This window comes from Fundulus heteroclitus, chromosome 18 (assembly GCF_011125445.2).
Source record: "Fundulus heteroclitus isolate FHET01 chromosome 18, MU-UCD_Fhet_4.1, whole genome shotgun sequence".
In the NCBI taxonomy this organism is placed as follows: domain Eukaryota; kingdom Metazoa; phylum Chordata; class Actinopteri; order Cyprinodontiformes; family Fundulidae; genus Fundulus; species Fundulus heteroclitus.
This window is the reverse complement of record NC_046378.1, coordinates 3,412,335-3,434,842: the sequence shown is the minus strand read 5'-3', so window position 1 is coordinate 3,434,842 and position 22,508 is coordinate 3,412,335. Positions and strand designations below refer to the sequence as shown.

General features: G+C 42.4%; 1 protein-coding gene across 6 annotated transcripts in view; it reads right to left on the bottom strand.

Moving 5' to 3' along the window:
• LOC105926762 (chloride channel protein 2) overlaps positions 1-19,427 on the bottom strand; it is a 178,177-nt gene extending 158,750 nt beyond the window's left edge. For 2 of the 6 annotated variants that reach the window (XM_036149739.1, XM_036149740.1), the window contains exon 1: positions 19,087-19,422. In XM_036149739.1, coding sequence (XP_036005632.1) covers positions 19,087-19,137 — 51 coding nt within the window. In that variant the 5' untranslated portion in view covers positions 19,138-19,422. Of the gene's footprint in view, positions 1-19,086 lie in introns of all 6 variants that reach the window. The other 4 variants (XM_036149743.1, XM_036149741.1, XM_036149738.1 and 1 more) reach the window with 3 other exon arrangements.
• Positions 19,428-22,508: the final 3,081 nt, after the last annotated feature.

Here is a 22,508-nt window from a genome sequence, read left to right as displayed (position 1 = left end):
ATCAGGCATATTTGTTTAACATTTCCACTTTTATATATTGGATAAAAGATGAGCCAAATATTGCTAGTCTTATGATCAAGTAAGGAAAACCCAGGAGAATTTATGGAACAATTTATGGAACTTTGGGTTCAAACACTATAATAATGCAAAAACGAAACGCGTCAAATAATCTGAATTCCTTCCAGGTCTCAGTTTTTCTCGCTGATATTAGGGATTTCTTTTGCAGAAATGATCCAACTACAGAAAAAGTCGTCTGCTATGTGTATCCGGTGTGGACATAGTATGTCAGCAAGTACTACAGTTTCAAAGCATTTTCTACAGAAACAAGATTTATTGCTAACATTTGTATTCTCCCTCCTGGTGATGCCAAAAACCTCATTAACACTTTAGAGCAGAAACTAGCGCAAACAGACAAGGTATACAGAATCCTCAGTGGTAGCAGGAGGTTCAGATGATGTTTACAACCCAAACATTTTAATAACGGTGAACCGCAGCAGAACAGAGATTATTATTCCCACTCATTACATCCCCGATCCTCATTCAGTCCCTCAGCGGATCTCTTTTGTGAAATGTACCAACCAGGTCGCCCAGGGGTGGCATCAGGTGGCACTGCTGTCTAATCGGCACAATGCTGCTCATTCTCTTATGCAGCGCTTCTCCCATGTGGAAGGGAGGAGAGAGTGCCCTGCATTAAAACTCGGAACATCTTGCAGATATCATTTCCACCGGAAACTGCCCAAAACACTCCAGAGTGGTGCTGTGACCCAAGAGTGTGGTTGTCCAAGTCCTATCTGAGCTCTGCTAAATGTCCTAATTCAACATCAGCAACTGGCTATAGTATTAAATTAAGGCCTTTTGGGCCACTAAGCCTGCGATAGACTGGCGACCTGTCCAGGGTGTACCCCGCCTCTCGCCCATTAAATGCTGGAGATAGACACCAGCACCCCTCACTACTCCAACTAGATAGATAGTGTTAGAAAATGGATGGATGGATGGATGGATGGATGGATGGATGGATGGATGGTCGGTCCACTAAGCATACCTTAGTAACAGAAGTCCAGGTCCAGGATGAAAAGTTAATGAAAAAGATTTAAGACCAAGTCCATATTCATTCAACTAAGCTGCATTAATGCTGCGTCAAAGTAAGCAATGCAATAAATGTAGATATAAATGCACATTTTGTGCACGGTAGCAATAAATCACAAAAGGGAAAAACAAGTATCAAACTGAACGACAAAAACATGTGTCTTCATTGTTTTTAGACCAGGGATTCCCAAAGTGGGTGTGTGCACCATTGAGGGGGTGGGGGGGGGGGGGGGGGGGGGGGGGGGGGGGGTGGCATGAGCTGCCGCTGGGGGCATACAAATGTAATGGAGGTCTGACTGTGTTTTTTCCCCAGACCATAAAGACGTGTAAACAAGCATTTGCTTTATAAAAATTACAATTAAAAACTGTAAATTTAATAAATAAATAAATAAAAACGTATTCCCACAAAAATTGCATTTGTTTAGAAGAAGAAGTCTTCTACGCTACATTTTAAGATGAAATATAGAAGTTATCTTCTATGCATTGTGCTGTATATGCGCACCCAGCTTGTGCCCTCTACTTCATTCATTCTCACAAATATGCCCAATTGGCTGAAATCAGGCAGTCAGGTGAGACATCTAAGGTCAAAGTTAGTGATAAAGGAGGAGGGGAACCAAGAGAGAGAGGAATCGGAGGCAACAGACCAGAGAATTGCAACAGATCCGGGAGAAGAAAATGAGCAGGAATCAGAAAATCTCTCTCCATCTCTCTCCTCACTTTACGTTGTTTACGTCAGTAGAGGGAAAATTTAATTTGGGCAGAAAGTTTTATTTACAAGAATAAACTGAGTGACATGGTCTCTGTTTCTGTATCGATTGCACAGCACCAAGTCCTAGACACACAAACAGCGCTGCTCATGGTGCTGTGAATGTGAACCGCTACAAGCACTGATGCGCATGTCATAACCACGCTGCTGCTGGTGGGAAAATTCAGACCGGAACAGGGAAACCAGCAACCGGCGGTGGGGGTGAGGGGAGCTGAGGATAGTCTTTAGCGTGTAACTTTATTGCAGTTTAATTCAAATTATGTTCCAATTTTATTTTCATAACCTTTGTTAGGATGGTTTTGTTATTGTCACTGCAACTACAACTTTTGTAATAAAAAAAAATTGTGTGTTCTGGTCATTTGAGCATGATTTAAAATGCCACCTTTAATATGGCTATAAAAAGAAAGCTTGTTGCATTTGTTTTGTTCTTTTGAAGAAGTGGGGGATTGGGGATGGATCCACCTGGTTGGGACACAGACGTTTGGGAATCGCAGTTTTAGGCACTAAATTATGCTCCAGTCCTTCATCCAAGATTTTCCAAAGCCTAAACTCTTCACAAAGTTACCCTGTGAGTAGGCGTGGGCAGGCATTTTTTTATTATTCATATGGCTGAATTTGGTTTGTTTTTTTCTTGCAAGAGAAGGAAACATTTCTTTTATCTTTTACTTGAATAAGTGGAGTCACTGAGGTGCACATCACCTCAGTGACTCCACGCCTCATGCAGCCAGAGAAAACTCCAGTCGCTGATGTTTTCTCTGAAATATGATTGAAAGAACTGGAAATTGTACAATATATTAAAAAAAAAACTTAACCAGTGATTTTTAGAGCTTGTTGGAAAGAACTAAGCAAAAGCAATGATGTCAATAAAGCTTCAGCAGCGGAGGAGATGCGGTAGTTAATATTCTGGGAATGTGTTTGCATTTTTTTTTATAAAGATCATCTTCTACAAAGATGGGAAAGGTGTTCTCACTTCAAGTGCTGGAAAAACACTTCATAGGATAGAGCTCAGACGATGACACTTGTGGGCCCAGATCGGAAAGGTGAACTTAGCCGCCATGAGTCTGTGTGCATGTTCTCAGAGCTGAATGCCAAATGTGATATAACCCTCCTGTCCTGGTTGCTTCTGATCCTCAAAGCTAACGCTACAGAGATTGACATCAGACAACATGCAGACACCTCAGCCTTGGGTTCTTCAGGCAGACAGGTCAAAGAGGGATGATGCAACAGCAGCACCAGACATCAGGGGACTCGCTTTGTAAACACACTGTTGCCGGTGTCTGTTTCTGACTGAAAAGTACAGATTATACATTATTATAAAAGTACTAAGCAGCTTCCAAAAGTTGCATAATACTACAAGTTGACATGATGATCTAACCCTGGTCCGATGTGAGTCATTTATTCGATCCATTTAAACTCATGTTCTAAACACACGTTGGAAGGGGGGAAAAAAATTAAATCGGTGCTTTTCAGGAGACCTAAATAAAAACATTACAATAAGAAATGTTTGGCCACTTCACAAAGGAATGAATCGATTGGATATTTCAGGAGACACCAAAATAAACTATTTGGCAGAATGTCAAGGAAACATTAGCGCAGACCTCTTCAAGCGTTCAACCTCAAAAGGAGACTGAAATTAAATTATGCGTTCCCAGATGGCATCAAGCCGCAGGAACAATATTAGCCTAGACACAACTGTCTTAGTCCTACCTTAAATATTTTAGCTAAGGACTGCACATCATTTGGTAAAATAGAATCAGTTTATCTGTGAAACAACAAAATAACATCCATCAAAAAGTGAAGCCTGGAAGAGGAGTGGAGTATTTGGGTCAGCTCAATGTACAGCTGGGAGCTCATACTGGATTATTTTTAATATTGAATCGTGCTACGAGATGCTTGGTACTACAAAACAAACTAAACTAAGTTTTAAAATCCCTAAGTGCTATTAATAGCTTTGTTAATATGAACTAAAAGTAAATGGATTTAAAGTGCTTTGCAAAGTCATTCTCTCTTAAAATGTTCCTTGTTTAATCACGTTCACAAGCCTCTGTGTATTTCATTGAGATTCTTGAGATCTGCAAGAACAACATGAAGCAGCACAAATGATTACGTGGATTCTAAAGCATCCATTATTTTCAAAATGATTTGCATGCATTTGTAAAATCAGCGGCTCAGATCGGATGGAGAACATGTGAACATACTTTTTTTTTATTATTCTACAATAGCTGATGTCTGGAGGATCATGCTCTGATCCAACTAAGTCTACTGTAATGTAGCTCTCACTATGGGTTGAGGCTCATTGTTCAGCTGGAACAGCAACCTCTGGCCCAAGGTTTTAGTTGGTCTAACAATGTTTCCCCCAGGACCACCCTGCATTGATTTCTTCTCTTCAACTCCTTCCAGCTTACCTGTTCCTGCTCTCAGACCGCAGGTCTGCTGGTGGTTCCTAGAGTCTCTAAAAGTAGAATGGGAGGCAGATCCTTTAGCTACCAGGCTCCTCTCCTGTGGAACCAACTCCCAGTTTTGGTCCGTGAGGCAGACACCCCGTCTACTTTTAAGACTAATCTTAAAAAGTTTATAGTTAGAGTGGCTCATGTTACCCTGATCTACCTCTATAGTTATGCTGCTATAGGCGTAGGCTACTGGAGGACATCAGGGCCTATTTCTCCCACTCTGCTGAGTTATCCTACTGTTCTCCAATTTACATTGTTTGTTGTCATTTCAACTTTTAACTTTTTGTTCTCTGTCATTTTTGTCTTCACAATAGGTACACCTGGTCTGGTGTTCTGTTAGCTGTGACATCATCCAGGGAAGACGGCTCACCCGCTATTACCATATAACATAGAAAGGATTCCTGGATCAATGTGTGCTTCTGTGCTTTTTTGTCTCTCTTATTGTATCTATGCTCTGTCTTCTCTAACCCCCAGTCAGTCGAGGAAGATGACCGTTCATACTGAGCCTGGTTCTGCTGGAGGTTTCCTTCCCGTTAAAAGGGAGTGTTCCTCTCCACTGTCACTTCATGCATGCTCAGTATGAGGGATTGCTGCAAAGCCATGGACAATGCAGACAACTGTCCTCTAGCATGGCTCTACGCTCTTTCATGACAAGTGAATGCTGCTTGTCAAGACTTGATGCAATCTACTGGGTTTCCTTATGTAGCCGGGGCACTATGGCCCAGAAGCATGGTGCTGCACACCCTTCCTCCTGCCCATATATGGAGGATGCTTGACAGCGCACAGCTGGTACTTGAGGCAGGTAATCAGCTGTTCCATTTAAAGGGGGGTAGATTTCTGAGAAGATCAGATCTGAGGCAAGGATTCTGGCAAAAGGCAAGGCGGTGATAGAGAGACGCACAGACTGCCATGGACTGGGTTCCACCTTAGAGGTTGGCCTGCTACTGTTTCAGTTGTGTTTTTATTTACTGTTTTAATCACTGCTTAGACCCTATTTTAGCTATTTATTCCTCGTTTTAACCAAATGCAGAGGAGGGTTTTTATTGTTTAGCTCCCCGGACTGGTTTTATCTCACCTGAGGTCCTATGCCGGTTTTATTCAGATCAGATTGAGGGGACTAGTGGGAGGAGAGTTCTTTTGTGTTGTATGCACCAGGGTTTGTGGTGTGAGTGTGTTTTTGTTGGGAGACACCGAGGTGTATTTTGTTTGTTTTTTTAGAAGTTCTCCTCCAAATGGTCTAGTTAATTTAATTGGGGTTTTTAACTATTCCTCTCGGCCATCAGGATTCCAGGCCAGCATAGGCTCCTACGTTTTAAGGTGGTTATTCTTCCCTGCACGGTAAAACTTGTTAATTGTTCCCATTGTCTTGTAAAACCAATAAACCATATTCACTTGGAACCTCTGCCTCTGTTAATCCTTACAACCTTTCTTTGTGGTCCGGTACCTGAGGTCACACTTAGATAGGAAACTTTTCATACAGACAAACCAATTTGTCTGTATGATTTGATCGAAATTTGACTTTGCCTTGCAATGAAATGTATTGTGAATTGGCGCTATATAAATAAAATTGAATTCAAATTAAAGGAAAGCATCCCCACAGCATGATGTTCCTGCCACCATGTTTCAACATGGAGATGATGCGTTCAGGGTGAATGCTAGTTTTCTGCTTAACTGCATTTAAATTAATATTTTTTACAAATTGACAGATAAGATGTCAAATCTGCCGAACTTTGTACCACATGTATCTTGTGTCCCATACACAGCACAAGGCAAACTATAAAAATAACTACTCTCTCCTCCATAAGGGCCAGATTTGCTTTAAACTTCTCCACAACTTTCACCCTGATCTGTCTGAGGCTATTTGGTCTCAGACAGATGCTACGTGTTCACTAGTGCCCTCTAACAAACATCCAAGCCGCGTTTATGCTGGTTGACTAAAATGTGATGATTTCTGGAGGCAATTGGTGGCAATACATTATAGGTATAAACATTTATTTACACTGCAATTTCAACCATATAAAATAACATTAAATTTGGGCAAACTGAAAACAATGTTGCCAGAAGTGCAGCTTGGAGGTGAAAAATAACAGAGAATGTGAAACAAACAAATGAGGGAAAATGTAAAAAGAGGAGAGTGAAAGGCGAATCAGCTCCTGAACGAAGCAGTCGCTCGCTGAACTGCAGCTGGGCACCAGTGGGCAGCCCTTCTAACAAAGCGGAGGAGTCAGCGTGTGTTCAAAGTGCATCCTCCATTTGTGCGTGTTGTTCAGTCTATGCAGGGTATCCGTAGTGGGCCCTTCCATGCCGTGTGTGTGTGTGTGTGTGTATGTGTGTGTGTGGCTGTGGGAGGACTAATCTTGTGCTGCGGTTAGAGTGACGAGGGACGTTCAAAGGCACCCAGTCATTCTCCAGGGATGAAGAATCTTGCGGAATTTGTTTACAGGAAAAGAAAAAAAAACAACAGCAGGGACAGATCAAATGCACAAACGCTATATTGGTTGGGGAAAATATTTTGGGCAGAAGAAGGCAAAAAAAACAGAAAACCTATAGAAGCTGAACCCAGATTAGAAAAACTGGCTCAGGAAATGCAAGGCATATCCAACAAACAGGTATGAGATTTAGACCGCAGCTCTTTTGTAATGCAAGGCAATAACTTAACAGGACCATCAAAGAATAACCAATTCAGTCTATGACAGGCAGAGAGATAAGGCAGTTCTGGGAATTCAGTGGTAAGTCTTTCTGGAAAGCAGTTTTAGTTGTTCTTGGAGATGGCAGACGTAAGGACTTCTAGAGACACAGGAGGTAAAACCCGTTTGTCATCAGTCCACTATCAACAAGACCTGGCTCATCATGGAAAACGTGTTTTATACAAGACTGTTTGTTCAGAGACAACAAAGTGTTACATGATATCTGTGCATTTCTTAGTTGACAATCTTTGAGCTTTAGTTTGAGCTCCGAAACCTTTGTTCTACTTTGCTCATCGGTTAGTTCCCTTTACAGAATGCTTTTAGTCAACAAAAAAACAACAGGATTCATTGACATAAAAGGAACATTCCAGGAGTGACGCCATATGCCTTAAATGCCATAAATGGGGGAAAAAAAAAAGCATAAGCAGGGCTCGTCTTTGCATCAGAGTCCCTGACAGACAGAAATGCATCAAAAACCCACCTGTACATTAGTAAGGTAGATTATACTTAAATGTCCAACATCCATCACAACTCAATATCTGCTCCAGAGCCGATCCCACCAGGCATCAGAGATGTTTGTTTGAGCCGTTTGTGGGATTAGCAGCATTAGCGCTACTGTAAACCAGCCACGTATGAACTGCTTTGATCGGGGCTCATTAGGGGTGTGAACAAAAATCAGAGTCAGCAGATGCAGGCTTAGCATTCCAAAGTGGTGAAAGATGCCAGCAGATATCAGAACACAAAAGTGTCTAAAATATGTCAACTGTACTGTGTGTTTTGTTTCTACACCAAAGTGTGTCTTAGCAATAGTCGGCACATGCAATATAATTATTTAAAAAGGAGCACTGTGCAGGGTTAAATGGTTAAATATGAGAGAAAGGTCAGACTTCTGAGTTTCTGACCGGTCGGCTACCATTCACAGCTGATCATGCTGAGAAATTGTCCCGACATATTTCACCAGCAAATAAATTAGCAAAAAAAAACAAAACTGCTTGTATTTTAACAAAAAAGACACTAGTAAATATAATTTCATTTGAGCTCAATGTTTGTTCTACATGAAAGCAGCTTTTTCAGATGCAAAAATGGCAAAATCATTCATCCTGATGCCAAATTCAAGCATTGCGGGAATGTCCACAAATTCAGAGTCTCTTGTAGGAATTACCAGGCCTGTTATAAAGGTTCTGCTTGCCCAGATGCTGATTGCTCGGTTCAGTTGTAGTAGAACAGTTAAAAAAAAGAGTAACTGTGCGAGTTGTACAGCACAATTTTCTTCATCACCACTAGTTTCATACAACAAGCGGTGTGTGTGACAAACTTGGCAGAAAGTAACAGGTGGGATTTCTTTCAGAGTATCCTTTTGCCCAACAGCTACATGCTGACAGGGACTTATCAAGTGTGACACGCAGACTCATGTCTGTGCTAGATTGTCTGCGTTTGTTGATAGCCAGTATTCGATGGATCAAAGCATCTCCTGTCTTGCTCTCCAGTCCATCAGCTCTATGCCTCTGCTGCCAAAGGCGAAGCTGATCAACTTTTTCAGAAGCCTATGGACAGCCAAATGTGTGTTTGATTCCACTCCACCGAGGGCACGCCAGCAGCAATTAGACGGGGGGGAAAACGACATAGCCACTGCTTTAATTTGGAGTTGATGAACAGAAGACAGAGTTCTTTACAACGTTGAGGAAAGGTACGCGTGCAGACAATTTTGCAATCCCAATTATTTAACACAGTCCCTACACTTTGGCACAAAAGAAAAAAAATTATATTAGAGAAATACAAGTTTTATTTTACTTCCATTCTGAAGTTATTCAAAGTTAAGCATCTAATCCATGTGAATGTGCAAATTAAACAGCTTATGAAAATTTAGCAAGTTAGCCGTGAAGCAGGCAGTAGTTTGTGCTCAAGTATCAAATTGATACAGAATAAAATCAGGAGGGTTTCTGGTGTCCTTAAGGGTAAACGGACCTCTACCACAGCAGAGCACTATCTTGCAATTGGCAAGTTGCTGGTTCAATCCCCCGCTCTGACTGAGTTGTTGTGTCCTTGGGCAAGACACTTCACCCACATTGCCTGCTGGCGGTGGTCAGAGGGCCCGGTGGCGCCGTTGTATGGCAGCCTCCCCTCTGTCAGTCTGCCCCAGGGCAGCTGTGGCTGCTAACATAGCTCACCACCGACAGGGTGTGAATGTGTGAATGACTGACTGAGGTGTAAACATCAACGGCTACAACCCAATGTCACTTCTTCAGCTAGACAAAGTCCCAGACACCAAGAGATGGTGACACAGAAAAGGGGTTTATAAAAAGACCAATTAACTCAAAAGTCATGTTTTTGGACTGTGTCAGGAAGCCAAGGCCAGCACTGCCAGCAACTGCATCACCGTCCAGCTCAATCACCATTCAGTGGTCCAAAAACATAAAATAAAATAAATAAAACTAAAACCAAAATGTTTTGTTCCTACAAGATGATTTGATCTTACATGGTTCACTTTCATTCACTCGTCCAGTGGTTCTGATAGATTCTTAATTTCACCACACACACACACACACACACACACACACACACACACACACACACACACACACACACACACACACACACACACACACACACACACACACACACACACACACACACACACTAAGCCAATCCGGAACCCTACTGGTAGAGGATGACTGATGATGGTGTGGATATATAAACAGAGGCAACCAGCCACAGTGTGGAAGGTCACCAATGACAGCAGGTCAATAGGAACAAAGAGGAAATGAGCCAAAGAGCTGCTCTCTCATTGGATGATGAAGCTAACAGGACAGTGGGGTATATGTCAATAACTCTCAGCTACATTTACTAAAGGTAAATAGTATTGTATTTAAAGGGTAAATAAGGTCATACTAATGTGGGCACATACTGAATGTTAACCTTGGAGTCTCATGTAATACCTCCACATAAAAAAAAGCACAAACCACGCTGAACACACATTCTGACACGCTGGCTCACGTAGATATTTGTACTATTCCCGCCAGTCCATAGATGGAGCAAGTTTAACTAGAGATGTAAAATTGGCCAAAGTTGTGAGTGACAGCACTTTGAATTACCTTGCTACTGAAAAGTGCTTTATAAATAAACTTATCGTGTCTAGATAGTTCAGTTACAAAATGCACACTAGCAGATGAACTATGAATGCAAACAGCATTTCCACTGAGCCTTATTCTCCCTTCAGCAGCTCCTGGATCTTCCTTACAAGCTCATTACAAGTATCCTGTATCCCATATGGACGAGCTGAAGGCCTTCAAGCAGCCAAGGTAGATGCAGCTGATTGTAATCTTATGTCCTCAACAGGATACACCAACATAGATGAGTTTTTCGGAGAGCTGTTGAAAGTAAACTCAGCTCAGGACATGCATAATCTCAGCGTAGACACGCATAACCACACAGCTGATAATGAACTGAACATCCTCTGATGTGTCAACATTGAGACTATCACAGCTAGCGGCCACCTCAAGGTAACCTGCCTTTTTCTGTTCCCACTGGATCAATTTGAACCATAAAAGAAAAAAAAGAAAGAATGGTTCTGGTAAACTTCTGATTAAATGATCTACAGGAGCTGTCTGATAAAGCAACAGCTGTGCTCTCCATCTAACCGCTGGACAGTTTATAGTCATAACCCTTAAATATAAAACAATGTATGAGCTGCAAAACACTGTTTAACTTCAAGTATTTCAAGAACAACTGACTCCTGAACAGGGCTGTGGAAATACGGACGCTCTAAAAACAAACTTGCATGCTGTTCACCTACAGGCCAGCGGGGCCTGACTCCATCTGGAGAGACAACATCAAATGTCTTGAATCGGAAAGAGAATGCCCATAGGAATGGCGCTGAAGAGGACGGGATGTGAAACACTGCAAAGATCGGCTTCTGCTGATTAGGAGTAACGGATGCGGAGAAAGGAGGCGAGCCTGTATTAGACAGTTTTCATCTGAGTGTCACCAAGTACTGCTGCCAGCAACAGGTCAGGTGGACGTGTTTCTGTGGAGAGGACAACACCAGAAGCTCAGAAGAACTCACCCTAAAACTGAATATGAAAGGTGCTTCGATATTAGGAAACACTTGAATCCACATCCAAGGTCCAAATTTGGTCAGAAATCCCCACATCATCTCTAAAAAGGCAGCTCCTTAGGCAAAGTCGACCAATTTTACCCTCTTGGTTCATAGCGTCGTTTAATCCACCCATCAGCTGCTGGTTCTGTGGAACTGGGTTTGCAGAGAGCAACCATACAGAACACCCAGTCACCTAAGCAAAAGGGCTCCTACTCCTCAACTTTCCCCCATTTTGCCATGTAATCACCACAAGTATTTTATTGGGATTTTCTACAATTGACCAACACAAAGCACTGACTTTTAGATGAAAGGAAAATCGTATATGGTTTTAAAGATAGATTTTCTTTTAACTGGCAAACTGTGGAGTGCATTTCACATCTCGACACTGAAATTTGTGCCTAATCTTATCAAAATGACCCCATCTGGTCTGGACTTTGACTGAGCCTAACACATCAACATAGAGCTTGACAATATATGAAGATTTTAAAAATATCAAGATTTTCTAAAAACAAAAATGGGACTATATTGTTTGTATTGAGATGCTCTATGTTGCATTAAAATTATACTTGTATTCCAGTAGCTTATTTTTCAGCTGTATCTCATATTTATCTACAGCTGTTTGTGCCTCAGACATTTGGGATAAAGCTTTGATTCAGAGATGCCTTTTGATAATGACTTTATGAAAAAACAGATAAATATTGTCTATCAGCATTCAGCCTAAACAGATTGAGATAGTATTTTTGGTCCACATGGCCAGGCCTACCTGAATAGGATTTGGTCTCCACCATTCCATTGTAGCTCTTGCTGTATGTTTAGGGCTGCTGTGCTGCTTGAACAGGGCCGTCCAAACGGTCCGGGTCGCATCTGCAGCGCTCTGCATGGTTTTGCGCGGCCCATTGATGAGTTATGGATCTCTGCAGCTCCATTAAAGCATTTCTTTTGGAATAATTTTAACTGATTTCAGCACATTGTAATCTCGCAAGCAAGAACAGTACTGACAGTGAGTAAGTTATGCAGACACCAGGCTTTATCTTGAAGACAATGTTCTCTTATTTACCCACTTCAAGTCAAATAATTCGGACTTAGTGACTTTTCTAGACATAAATACAAGATCTTTAAGCAGGTGTTGGACATGTGTGACATGAATCACACATGTCCAAAGCTGCCACTGATCCTGCCCTCCTCTACAAAGTGGGATGTTAATATTATTTTTTCACAGAACCATCATTGCACTAAAATAAATGTCTGCTTGGAGAGAGAGCGCAGTCTTTCCCCTGCATTAAAATGCTCGGCTCAGGTTGTGTCTGCAGTTTGTTTGAGGTGATCACGTCAGATCTTGATAACTATCAAAGCTTTCCTCCTATTATAGAATCTTTTTTTTTTCTGGTAATATCACAACTTTACCCTCATAGCATCACTCCTTTATTCTGCCAGTATTAAGACTTTGATCTCCTAATTAATAAAAATTGTCTAAGTATGGCCTAATCCATGCACTTTTGACTATTTTTTTTTTAACTTTTGACTGATATTTGAAAAAGTATCAATGTATCTAAATACATGTTGGTATCGGGACAACACTAGAGCAACAAAATCGATGGATGGAGGGGTGGAAAGATGGAAAACTTGGGTATCCTATCACATTTATTTCATAAGAACACCTGAGGATTTACTTTTTTTCCATCCTCATCCAGACGTGAAGAATGCTTGAATGAGATCCATACTTAAACACTGAACCCCAACAGTAACACTAACCCTTTTCATTTCTGCATTTAACATGAAGCTTCACACGGACCTCTTGTCGGTCAGGCTGTACGCCTCAGACAGCAACACCTCAGCTGCCATCCATTTGACTGAGATCTGGCTTTTCTCTCCTACGTACCATCTTTGCTTAAGGATTTGAAAACATGTTGAAATGATTTTAGTGGCACTAATGAAGAGGCTTGCCTCAACACTTGAAAAGGGCTCGTGTGTAATCATTCAGGCCCGGTCGCTCACTTCTCTATCTCTTGGCGATTAATCATCAACAAAAGCCAAAACATCCAAGGCGCTGGAGAACAAAGAGCAAGTGGAACGCACACCATTGTGATTTCACCTGAACACACGGCCAACCGTTGCTCCACCTTATTGAGCATCTGCCAGCTTCCCTGTTATTAAGTAGCTCCTTGCTTTGAGCCCAACCCTTCTTTGTGTAATTGTTTGGCCTAAACTTTCCTTCAAGCACGACCCTTGACCGGGGCTATTGATCATGGCTGTTTGAGGAGAAAGCAAAACAGTGCTGGATAAGAAATAAAGTAAATAAAAGCAATTTGTTAGTATTTTTGCAACAAAGGGGCGACTTTTGTGAAGAGCCTTTGATGCTTATCTGCAGATAGGGCCGGCCCACGTCAAGCAAACACTTGTCTTCACACCGAGCAAGAAAGGGTCAAGGAGCTGTTGACCTATCTTGCAAAAACAAAAAGGAGAATTTACCCATGAGGTAAGATGATCTGGAGAGCCAGAGGAAAGGGAAATTTCCACTAGAAATCCACTAAAATGACATCAACCAGAGGGAAAGCTTCAGAAAATCTAATGGTAAAAGATAACCAGAGGTTCAAAATGACGCTTTGCCACAGAAAAGCCGGCACCAACAACATGAACGCATGTGCCCGCAGCCATGAAGACGATCTCTTTGCAGATGTTTCACTTCCATGTTTCTCTGCTTAGTCACTTTGCCCAAAAAAGGATCCCAAGACACGGTAAGAACAAAACCAAAATGCTGTCCGGCTAGGTTGTGCACTGCAAACAAATCTAAAAATAAGTAAAATGTTCTTCAAATGTGTGTTTTATAAGATTAAGATTATCTGCCAATGGAATGAGTATTTTATCCTAAAATAGGATAATTAGATATACTGCACTTGCAATAAGATGGAGATGAATTGTTCCTATTTTAAGTGCAACAATCTTATTCTATTGGTTGATCATCTTATTTACCTGCTCAAATCAAGGACGAAAACACACATTTTAAGAACATGAGACTTATTTTTAGTTCTGTATTTGCAGTGTAGCAATTTTTGGCTTCAAACCAAAGAAGAACTTGGCTTCAGAACCACTAAAAATGTCCATCAAGCCTGTTCTGCAGTATGAAAGGTTTCTTTAATGGCTAACTAAAGACTATGAGAATTCCTCACGTTATGTACGACGTAGAGGAAACACACCCAGTAAGCTTTGGAAGAAAGCCGAACGAGATGAACAACCAAAAATTTTCCCCCGCTGAAGAAATGCGTAAGCTCTGACGTTTGTAGCACGGACATTTTTCCACGTTCAATTGAACGGAAAATTACAGTTTGGTTTCACCGGTCGTATTTGACCAACAGGTCCTTTGCTAGATCTAGTGCGGCGATGTTTGTTCAACATCTATTACACCTTTTCCTCCCCACCCAGAAAACTTACAGGCTCTCCTGGTCGCTGTTTGCACCGTTCGGAACGAGAGCGCAAACGAGTGTTTACCGTAAAGGTCCAAGTCCAAAAACTTTTCCTACGGGAATCTAACAAAAACACTAGCATAACAAAATGATCCTAAAAACACAAACCACAATTATAGTCATATATTAGAACCATTTTCACGCCATTTGAGTTGAGTCAAATCTTAGAGATTATTCAAGATCGTTTGCCAGTCTGAGTATTTAGTTCAGGCAGACTACGGTCATTATTTAGCTAGCTCTTACATCGCCATGCCTGCTAGCTTGTTGGGGGCGCCAAACAACAGCAGTGATGGAAAGTCACCTGGGTTCAGTTATGAAGGAGATTTCTAAAAACGCAGCAGAGAAACAGCAGGTCGCCCAGAAGACGTTTTCTCAACCCAGAGGGTATGATTTTTTTTTTCTTACATGTATTTCATAGTCAAATCATGTGTTTTGTTTTTTTGTTTGAGGCAATTAATCTCTGTATTGTTGAAATAGGAGGTATTGTCTGGAGAGATGGGTGAGTGTTGCTTCGGTGGAGGCATTTTAAAAATCGCACCGACCCCTTCTATGTTGTAATCAAATAGACACATGACAGGACGGCAGAATCCCGCCCCTACAACACCATATGGGTACCAGGTCACCCCAGAGAGCTAAATATTCTCACACTTTCCGAGTTCCACTGTAAACATCCTCAAACGTCCCCAAGCTTGGCTGTTCAACAACATTCAAAGACATGCGGGAGCAGGAATGTAGAGAGCTGCTTTGAAAAGGAGGTGCTTTCTGACGGCCGGGTCACCTCACCTGCATGCCTTCGGGAAACAAGGCAGCTAGCAAACCATCAATCACGTTCTGCATGATGCGCGTTTTAAACGCAGCACGTGTCAAAAGGTACTGGAATTTTCCAAGTTGACCAGTGAACTTGACACATGAGAGGGAAAACAACGAGATTAAGCTGTCCATCCCAGAATAAATCTGTGCTGCCTACTGGATAAATGTCCTTGTTTTCTAACCAAAAACTCACAAAACCCGGGGTATCCCAATTTTTAACCTTTTTAGCATCTTATGGTACCATCAGTTTGTTGCCTGATAGAGGCTTTCATCCGACGCCTTCATTGCACCGTACAGAGATGGGCAAATGAAATTAAGCTGCTGGGAGAGGTTCAGGTTTTTTGTCATGATGATTATACAATTATTAAGTGTGTCAACCATAAATTTGCACTTTTATTGAAGTTATTCTGATGAAAAATAAGATAAAGAGGTATTTTATCGGTAGGGAACACATGTGTGCCACGTGAAGTCAGAGTTATTAACTTCAAAACACACAAACACTTCAAAAAGAGGCCAAGATTATATAGTACGTGATAAAATGTTACCTTTGATCACATGAGACCATAAGTCTAATATTGGCCATAAAACAAATGACTTATGATTGATTGCCTTGTTTGAGGGTGAATAATCTAAGTGTACAGCAGGATTATCCAAAGATCGGGCTCTTATGAATGCGAGCAAACGTCTCGGTTTGATGTCAACGGCACTTTGAGGCAGGTTTTCCCCTCCAAGTGCTCGGCGCTCCCGACCCCGCCAGCTTTTCTCTACAGCCAGCTTTTTCATTCCCTCTCACAACCGAATCACACTGGCCTCTTTGAGCATCCGCTGCCCACAACAAAACCCACATAACCGTCACGGCTGCCAATATCACACAAAGACACCATGTTACTACAGCCCACAGCGAGAGATGGAAGGAGGGGGGGGGGGAGCTGATGGCAAACGAGGTTACTCTCATTTTGCAGCCGTTTCCGTTTGATTTGCCGTTTTGCAGCAGGATGAGCAGAGATTTACTTATTTATTTTTCTCCCTTGCAGAGGGCCGGAGGGCCGAGCACGAGACCTGCCAGGGTGACGGATTGTCCAGTGCTGAATCAGCGGGTCGCAAGTTGTGTAATCTCTCGCACAACCGCACACACAGATTACCAGAACACACAAACAGGGGAGGGGGGGCTTTTTCCTTTCATAAAGAAACTTTTTCAAATAAAGGAAACAGAGGCCCAAAGAGTGGTGTTACAGCTGCGGCTGCTCTTAATGTAAAGCCTCGGTGCCACCATTTCTGGGCCGTATAAAGCCAGAAATAAAACGACGATTCTTTTGCACCGACAGAGGATTCATCCAGAAAAGTTCTGCGGCCTCCGCGCTGATTTCACTCTTTACCGGTGTGAGGAACGTGCTGAGAATCTGTGCTCCACAAAAGAGATTTCCAAGCATTCTGAAGTGAAGGATAAAGCCCGTTCTAACACAGTTTCTTCAGGTTATAGCACAATACCTCACAGAGAAAATAAACGGCAGCAATATGTAACCAACTTTCTCAGTCGGAGCCATTTGTCCATTATAAAATGGATATTAAACAGGGTCTGCAAATGCATCCTTTGTGGAAGAGCGGCAAGTAGGAAGCATCTGTCGAAAGAAAGCCAGAGCGAGTGCAGTTTGCCAACAGCTAGTAGGGGACACAGCAAACCTGTGGAAGGTTCAGATGAACCTTGGGTATAGATGCAAAATGCTGTGAGGGGTGGGAAACCAGCATGGGATACCAGCAGGAACAGGGCTTCCACACACTGCAATGTTATGGTTGCAGAATCAAGCTATGGGGGGGGGGGGGTGCTTTTCTAAAGCATCCGATCTGATCTGGTGGGAAGATGGATACAAAGCCAAGCCACATTTTGAGTTTCATTCATAAAGATCAGGTTAAAATACCCACTTCCACTTTACACTTATGCAGCATTTTCTGTAGATCTATCACATAAAGTCCCCCCCACTCTCAAAAAACAAAAACAAAACACACACACTAAAACTTGAAAACGTGTCAGGTCTGTATGAAGACACATTGAATGCTTCCTGAAGGCATTAGTGTGGACGTGTGACCGCTGTCACACATCCAACTTGATAACAGTTCAAAGCTGCATGCAGATCTTATTTTAGACGGCCAATAGTAATGCAGCGTGCATAACTATTGGCCGTACAGCACAACTGTCCCACAGGCTGCCACTTGCATCTCCGCCACTGAACATCGTGTCCACGCCGAGGCTCGCCTGAGCAGCAGCGCCGCGATGAACACGTCCATTGTCTGATCTCAATGGAGCCGCCGCGCTGAACCTCCGACACGCACAGCAACCTCTGGGACAGCCATCAAGATAACATGCCGCTAATCACGCCTGAATAACATTTAGCGCACACGTCACAGTTTATTTTAAGGGGCCTGCTCAGCACATCTAGCAAATATTTGAAGGAAGGATGATAAAAAACAAATGACCAAATGATAGATATCCTTGTTATTTATTTTATTTATTTTTTCAGAGCACACCGCACTGCTGGTTATCAGCAACGCTGAGAGCCTGACAGGTTCAATAAAGTTTATAGCCCCTCAAAATAAATACAATTAAGTTTAATTAGTCACTGAATGTCAAATGTACAGTTAGGCTCAACATGTGTCATACCCCTGGAGGATTTAGATTTAGAGTCTGGTTTTAAAGTTGTAAATTCTGACTGAAGCCAGGAGTTGAACCCCACTAAGAATCTGTCAGGGGAGCAGAAGATTAGGGTGATTGCAGGGAAGTCTTTCAACCACAAATGGGTTGAGCTCATCCCCGAAGAGAAATCATCAAAACATCAGAGGAAACCTGCAAATAGCTGGTCTGACTGCAATTAGTAGAAGGGTTTGACTGCTGCACTGTCAATAACAGCTTTTCCATTCATTACTAAGGGTGTAAGTATTCCCTGGCATGGCATCAATCTTTTGCAGTAATGTAAATAAAACAAGAAGTAGTTATTTTTTCCCCCCCCAGAAATGTCTTATAGATTGCTTTATTATGTTTTGGGAGACGGCCATTCAGCAACAAACTTTTTAGTTGAATAAAATAAATTTGATATCCAAGTCTGCCAGAGCGTGTGAATCATCTTCAGCGTATAACTGCAGGCTTTTATTACTTTTTTTTTTGCAAACTTTCCTGAGGTCCTTTTCGATCATTTTGCTGCACTTTTGACCAAAGTCTAGTCTTAAAAAGGCAGGAAAGGTGGGCAGCACCTGAATCCAGATGTTTTCACACCCCGCAGCTCGGCTCTCTGTCCCATATTGTGCAGGCGACAAATCAATGAATGTGTCCCGTTTAACATCTTAAAAGCCTGTCGCCTCGCCTGTGTACGTGGAATAAAGTACCGAGGAACACATAAGCGACACACAGCGGAGAAAGCCCAACAGGTTGAACTTCGTTTGAAATTTGATGAAACCTGTGTCAGTCGCCTCCCCCCCGGTTCCCAGACCCAGACTTGTGTTTTTTTAGAACGCAAACGTTACAATGTGTCATTCGGCTCCTGTCATTTCCCCCGCGTCTTTGTCTTTTCGCTCATTTCAACTTTTATCCACTTTCTGCAGTTTAGCTACCCAGATGTGTGCGGGAGGTTAGGTCAGCCCCGGCGGCCAGACGGTTCGGTCCGTCAGCCCCGGCTCGGGAGACCGCAGTCAGAACCCGGTGGTGTAAATGTCAGAGCGGCCGGCAACAAGTGGCACTCACCAAAGTTTGCTCATACTGCAGGGCTCGCTGGTCCGAACCGTCCCCCGCCATGGCTCTGCTCCGTCCTCAGCCCGGTGACTGTTCTCGCTTTGGAAGGGAACCCGCTCAGCGACGTCTCTCTCCGCGCGCCCGCTGTTAAAGCATCAGACTGCCTCAAGTGTCCGCGCGGCACTTCACCAGGTGAACTCTAGCTTCACGCGCTGTCCCTGGCGGAGTGGGGAAGCCCTTCATTTTATAGCTTAAGGTTCCAGGACAAAAACACGCTTCAAGGCGAGGCGGGACTTGAATGCGGAGTGGAGCCCGGCCTCCTTTCCGCGTCTAGTCAATCAAAGCCGCGTGGGTTATTCACGTGAGTTCGCGAACAGGAAGGGATAGCTTCCACTTAAAATATCAGTGAGGTTCTTCTGCCTAGGTGGACGGTGACTGCTGCGGCTTCCGCGTTTTATGCAACAGCATAGCTTTACTCCGCCCGGCCACTTTATTAGGTACACTTTGTTGGTACAGTGTCGGACCGGTATTGCCCAAATTCTCCAATGCAACTGTCTAAATACCACTGTTTAAATCTGTTCCTCTGGGAACCTGGTCTGTATTGGCATGAAGGCCTCATCCTGCAGATGTTTTCTCTGCATGCTCTCCTCGCACAGTATCCCTAAGATGCTCTGCAGACCGTGGAGGTCATTGGTGCAATAAACCTCTTCTCATGCCCATCTAACCATGTTTAAGATGATTTGGTCAGTTAATCTGTTGGAAGTAGCCATCAGAAGATGACCAGTGGGTGATTCTCACAAAACTGCCTTTTGTCACGCCAAAAAAAAAAAAAAAAAAAAAAAAACATGGTGTTTTCGGGGTGTTTAGGGCTACTGTTGTCTTTGCATTTGATGCTTTACTTCATAATTTAATACAACATTTCAGTCTAATATAGACTGAAGTGATAAACTTCATTTTTAACCCTTTACCCCAAAATTATTGCTGTACATCTTCATAATGTAATAAACATATAAATACAAAAAAGGGTTGGAATTATATCCTTTAATTTGCAGTATCACCACTTTGGGCAAACCATTTGTGCGTAATAATCTTTTTTTTTTTTTTTTTTGGCCACATACATGTGTCTGCAGCATGTAGAGTACATTACCACAACCTGGATATTTTGCCCAGTGTTGTCATTAATAAAATGTTTTTTCTGTCCATGATGCCTTGTGTAGAAGAGAAGATGCACAATGACTACAAGGTAAGATGATCTTTCAAGATCTTCTGGTAGATTTGTTAAAGAGTGTGACTATATGCAGCCATGGTCACACTGCTACTAGTCATAGCCTTAACAGGGTTTATCTGAAAAAGGTTATTAGATAATTATTTAATATTTTATTGAAAAGTAACTTGTATAGAGCCAAACTGTTTGTGAAAATAGCTCTGTCAAATCATGCTAGCTCTGTAAATTATTGCTAGCTACATACAATTGTCATTCATTACCTTAACAGTTATAAGGTGATAATAATAAATATATATTCAGGGCTACACTCTTTCTCTCTCCCCCAAATCCATCTTTCTCCTCCACCTCCTTTAATTCCCTCACCCTCTCTCTTTTTCCCCATCACCCTCTCTTTCCCTAACCCCTAACCACCACCCCCCCCCTCCATCTCCTTCGTTCTCACCTCTTCCTAGTCCCACCTTTAACCTGACCTCCCTGCTACACATTCTGTTTTTGTTGGAAATTAGAATATTACATAAGACAAACTAGAATGACTTTTAATATAGACAAATTATGTTAGGACCATGTTAAGGCCTACACAATCACAGGTCAGACATGACAGTTGTTTAGTGGATACTTACTGGCACCATCTGCCAGAGTGAGAGGGAGAGTGAGCCAAAAAAACATCAAGCTGGCGTTAGTGGACGTTTGAGTGGAAGGTAGAGTCACTGTTTCTGAGTCACCACACTCAGATTTATCCAGGACCAGGACTACAAATGTTGCATTCTCAACTACAAACAATATCACAAGAATCTTGTGAGCTAAGGAGAAAAAATAAAGACTGTTGCTTGGTGGTAGAAAGTGACATTTGCATTTCATTTGGAAATCAAGGTCCCAGACTCTGGAGGAAGAGTGGAGAGGCACATAATCCATGTTGTTTTGAAGTCCATAGTAAAGTTTCCACACTCAGTGATGATTTGGGGGTGCTGGTGTTGGTCCACTGGGTTTTCTGAAGTCCAGATCCAATGCAGCTGTCTACCAATAAACTTTAGAGCACTTCATTCTTCCTTCTGCTGATAAGCTTTATGGAGATGCTGACTTCCTTTTCCAGCAGGACTCGCTACCTGCCCACACTACAAAAAGTACAAAAGCAGCTTCATTGGGCACGGTATGACTGTGACCTAAACTCCCATCAGAGAATCTATGGGGTATAGTCAAAGGAAATTACAGACAATCGACTCAATAATACACACAAAGTTAAGACCACTGTTAAGCAACCATGGCTCCTTAGCTCCTTAGTAGGACCATAGGCTCACTTACTCAGTGCCACTTCACACTGACACAGTTGTTCATGCAAAAAGAGGCCCAAACAAGTACTTTGCGCATATTCTGTAGAGTTCATGGACACACTTTTGAGCCCACCTCTCTGTATTAAAAGTAATTTATTTTAAAATGCTGCACTGTAATGTTACCATTTTCTGATTAACTGAATTTTGTTTTTTTATTAGCTGTCAGCAATAATCAAAATGAACAGAATTAACGGGAATACAGCTAGTTTCACTTTGTGAAATGAATTAACTCATCAGTAATATTCTAATTTACTAACATATGTCTTTAGCTGGGGTGGCACAGTAATGCAGTTGGTAGCATTGTTGCCTTGCAACAAGAAGGTCCTGGGTTGGAACCCTAGTTTTGACCTGGGGTCTGCATGGAGCTTGCATGTTCTCCCATGCACTGGTTCTCTCCAGGTACTCCGGCTTCCTCACAGAGTCCAAAAACATGACTGTTTGGTTAATTGGGTACTCTAAATTGCCCTTTGGTGTGTGTGTGTGTGTGTGTGTGTGTGTGTGTGTGTGTGTGTGTGTGTGTGTGTGTGTGTGTGTGTGTGTGTGTGTGTGTGTGTGTGTGTGTGTGTGTGTGTGTGTGTGTGTTGCCCTGTGGTACATTGGCGACCTGTCCAGGGTGTACAGGTCGCCTGGCCCTTGCCCATTTACTGCTGGAGAAAGAACGGATGGACATGATTGTAGTTACTAGTCATTATCAGGGAAAGCTGTCACTGCCGGCATGGATGTCTTGATAATTCTGGGCTTTTATTGTTTTATTTGTGTAATGTAGCTATGCATTCACCTCAATCTTTTAATAAGTGGCGCCTAATCTGACAAGACCACTGCCTAACTTCTCTGGTAATTATTACTTGCAGCTGGTAGGTTCTCTTTCCCAGAGTAAAAAA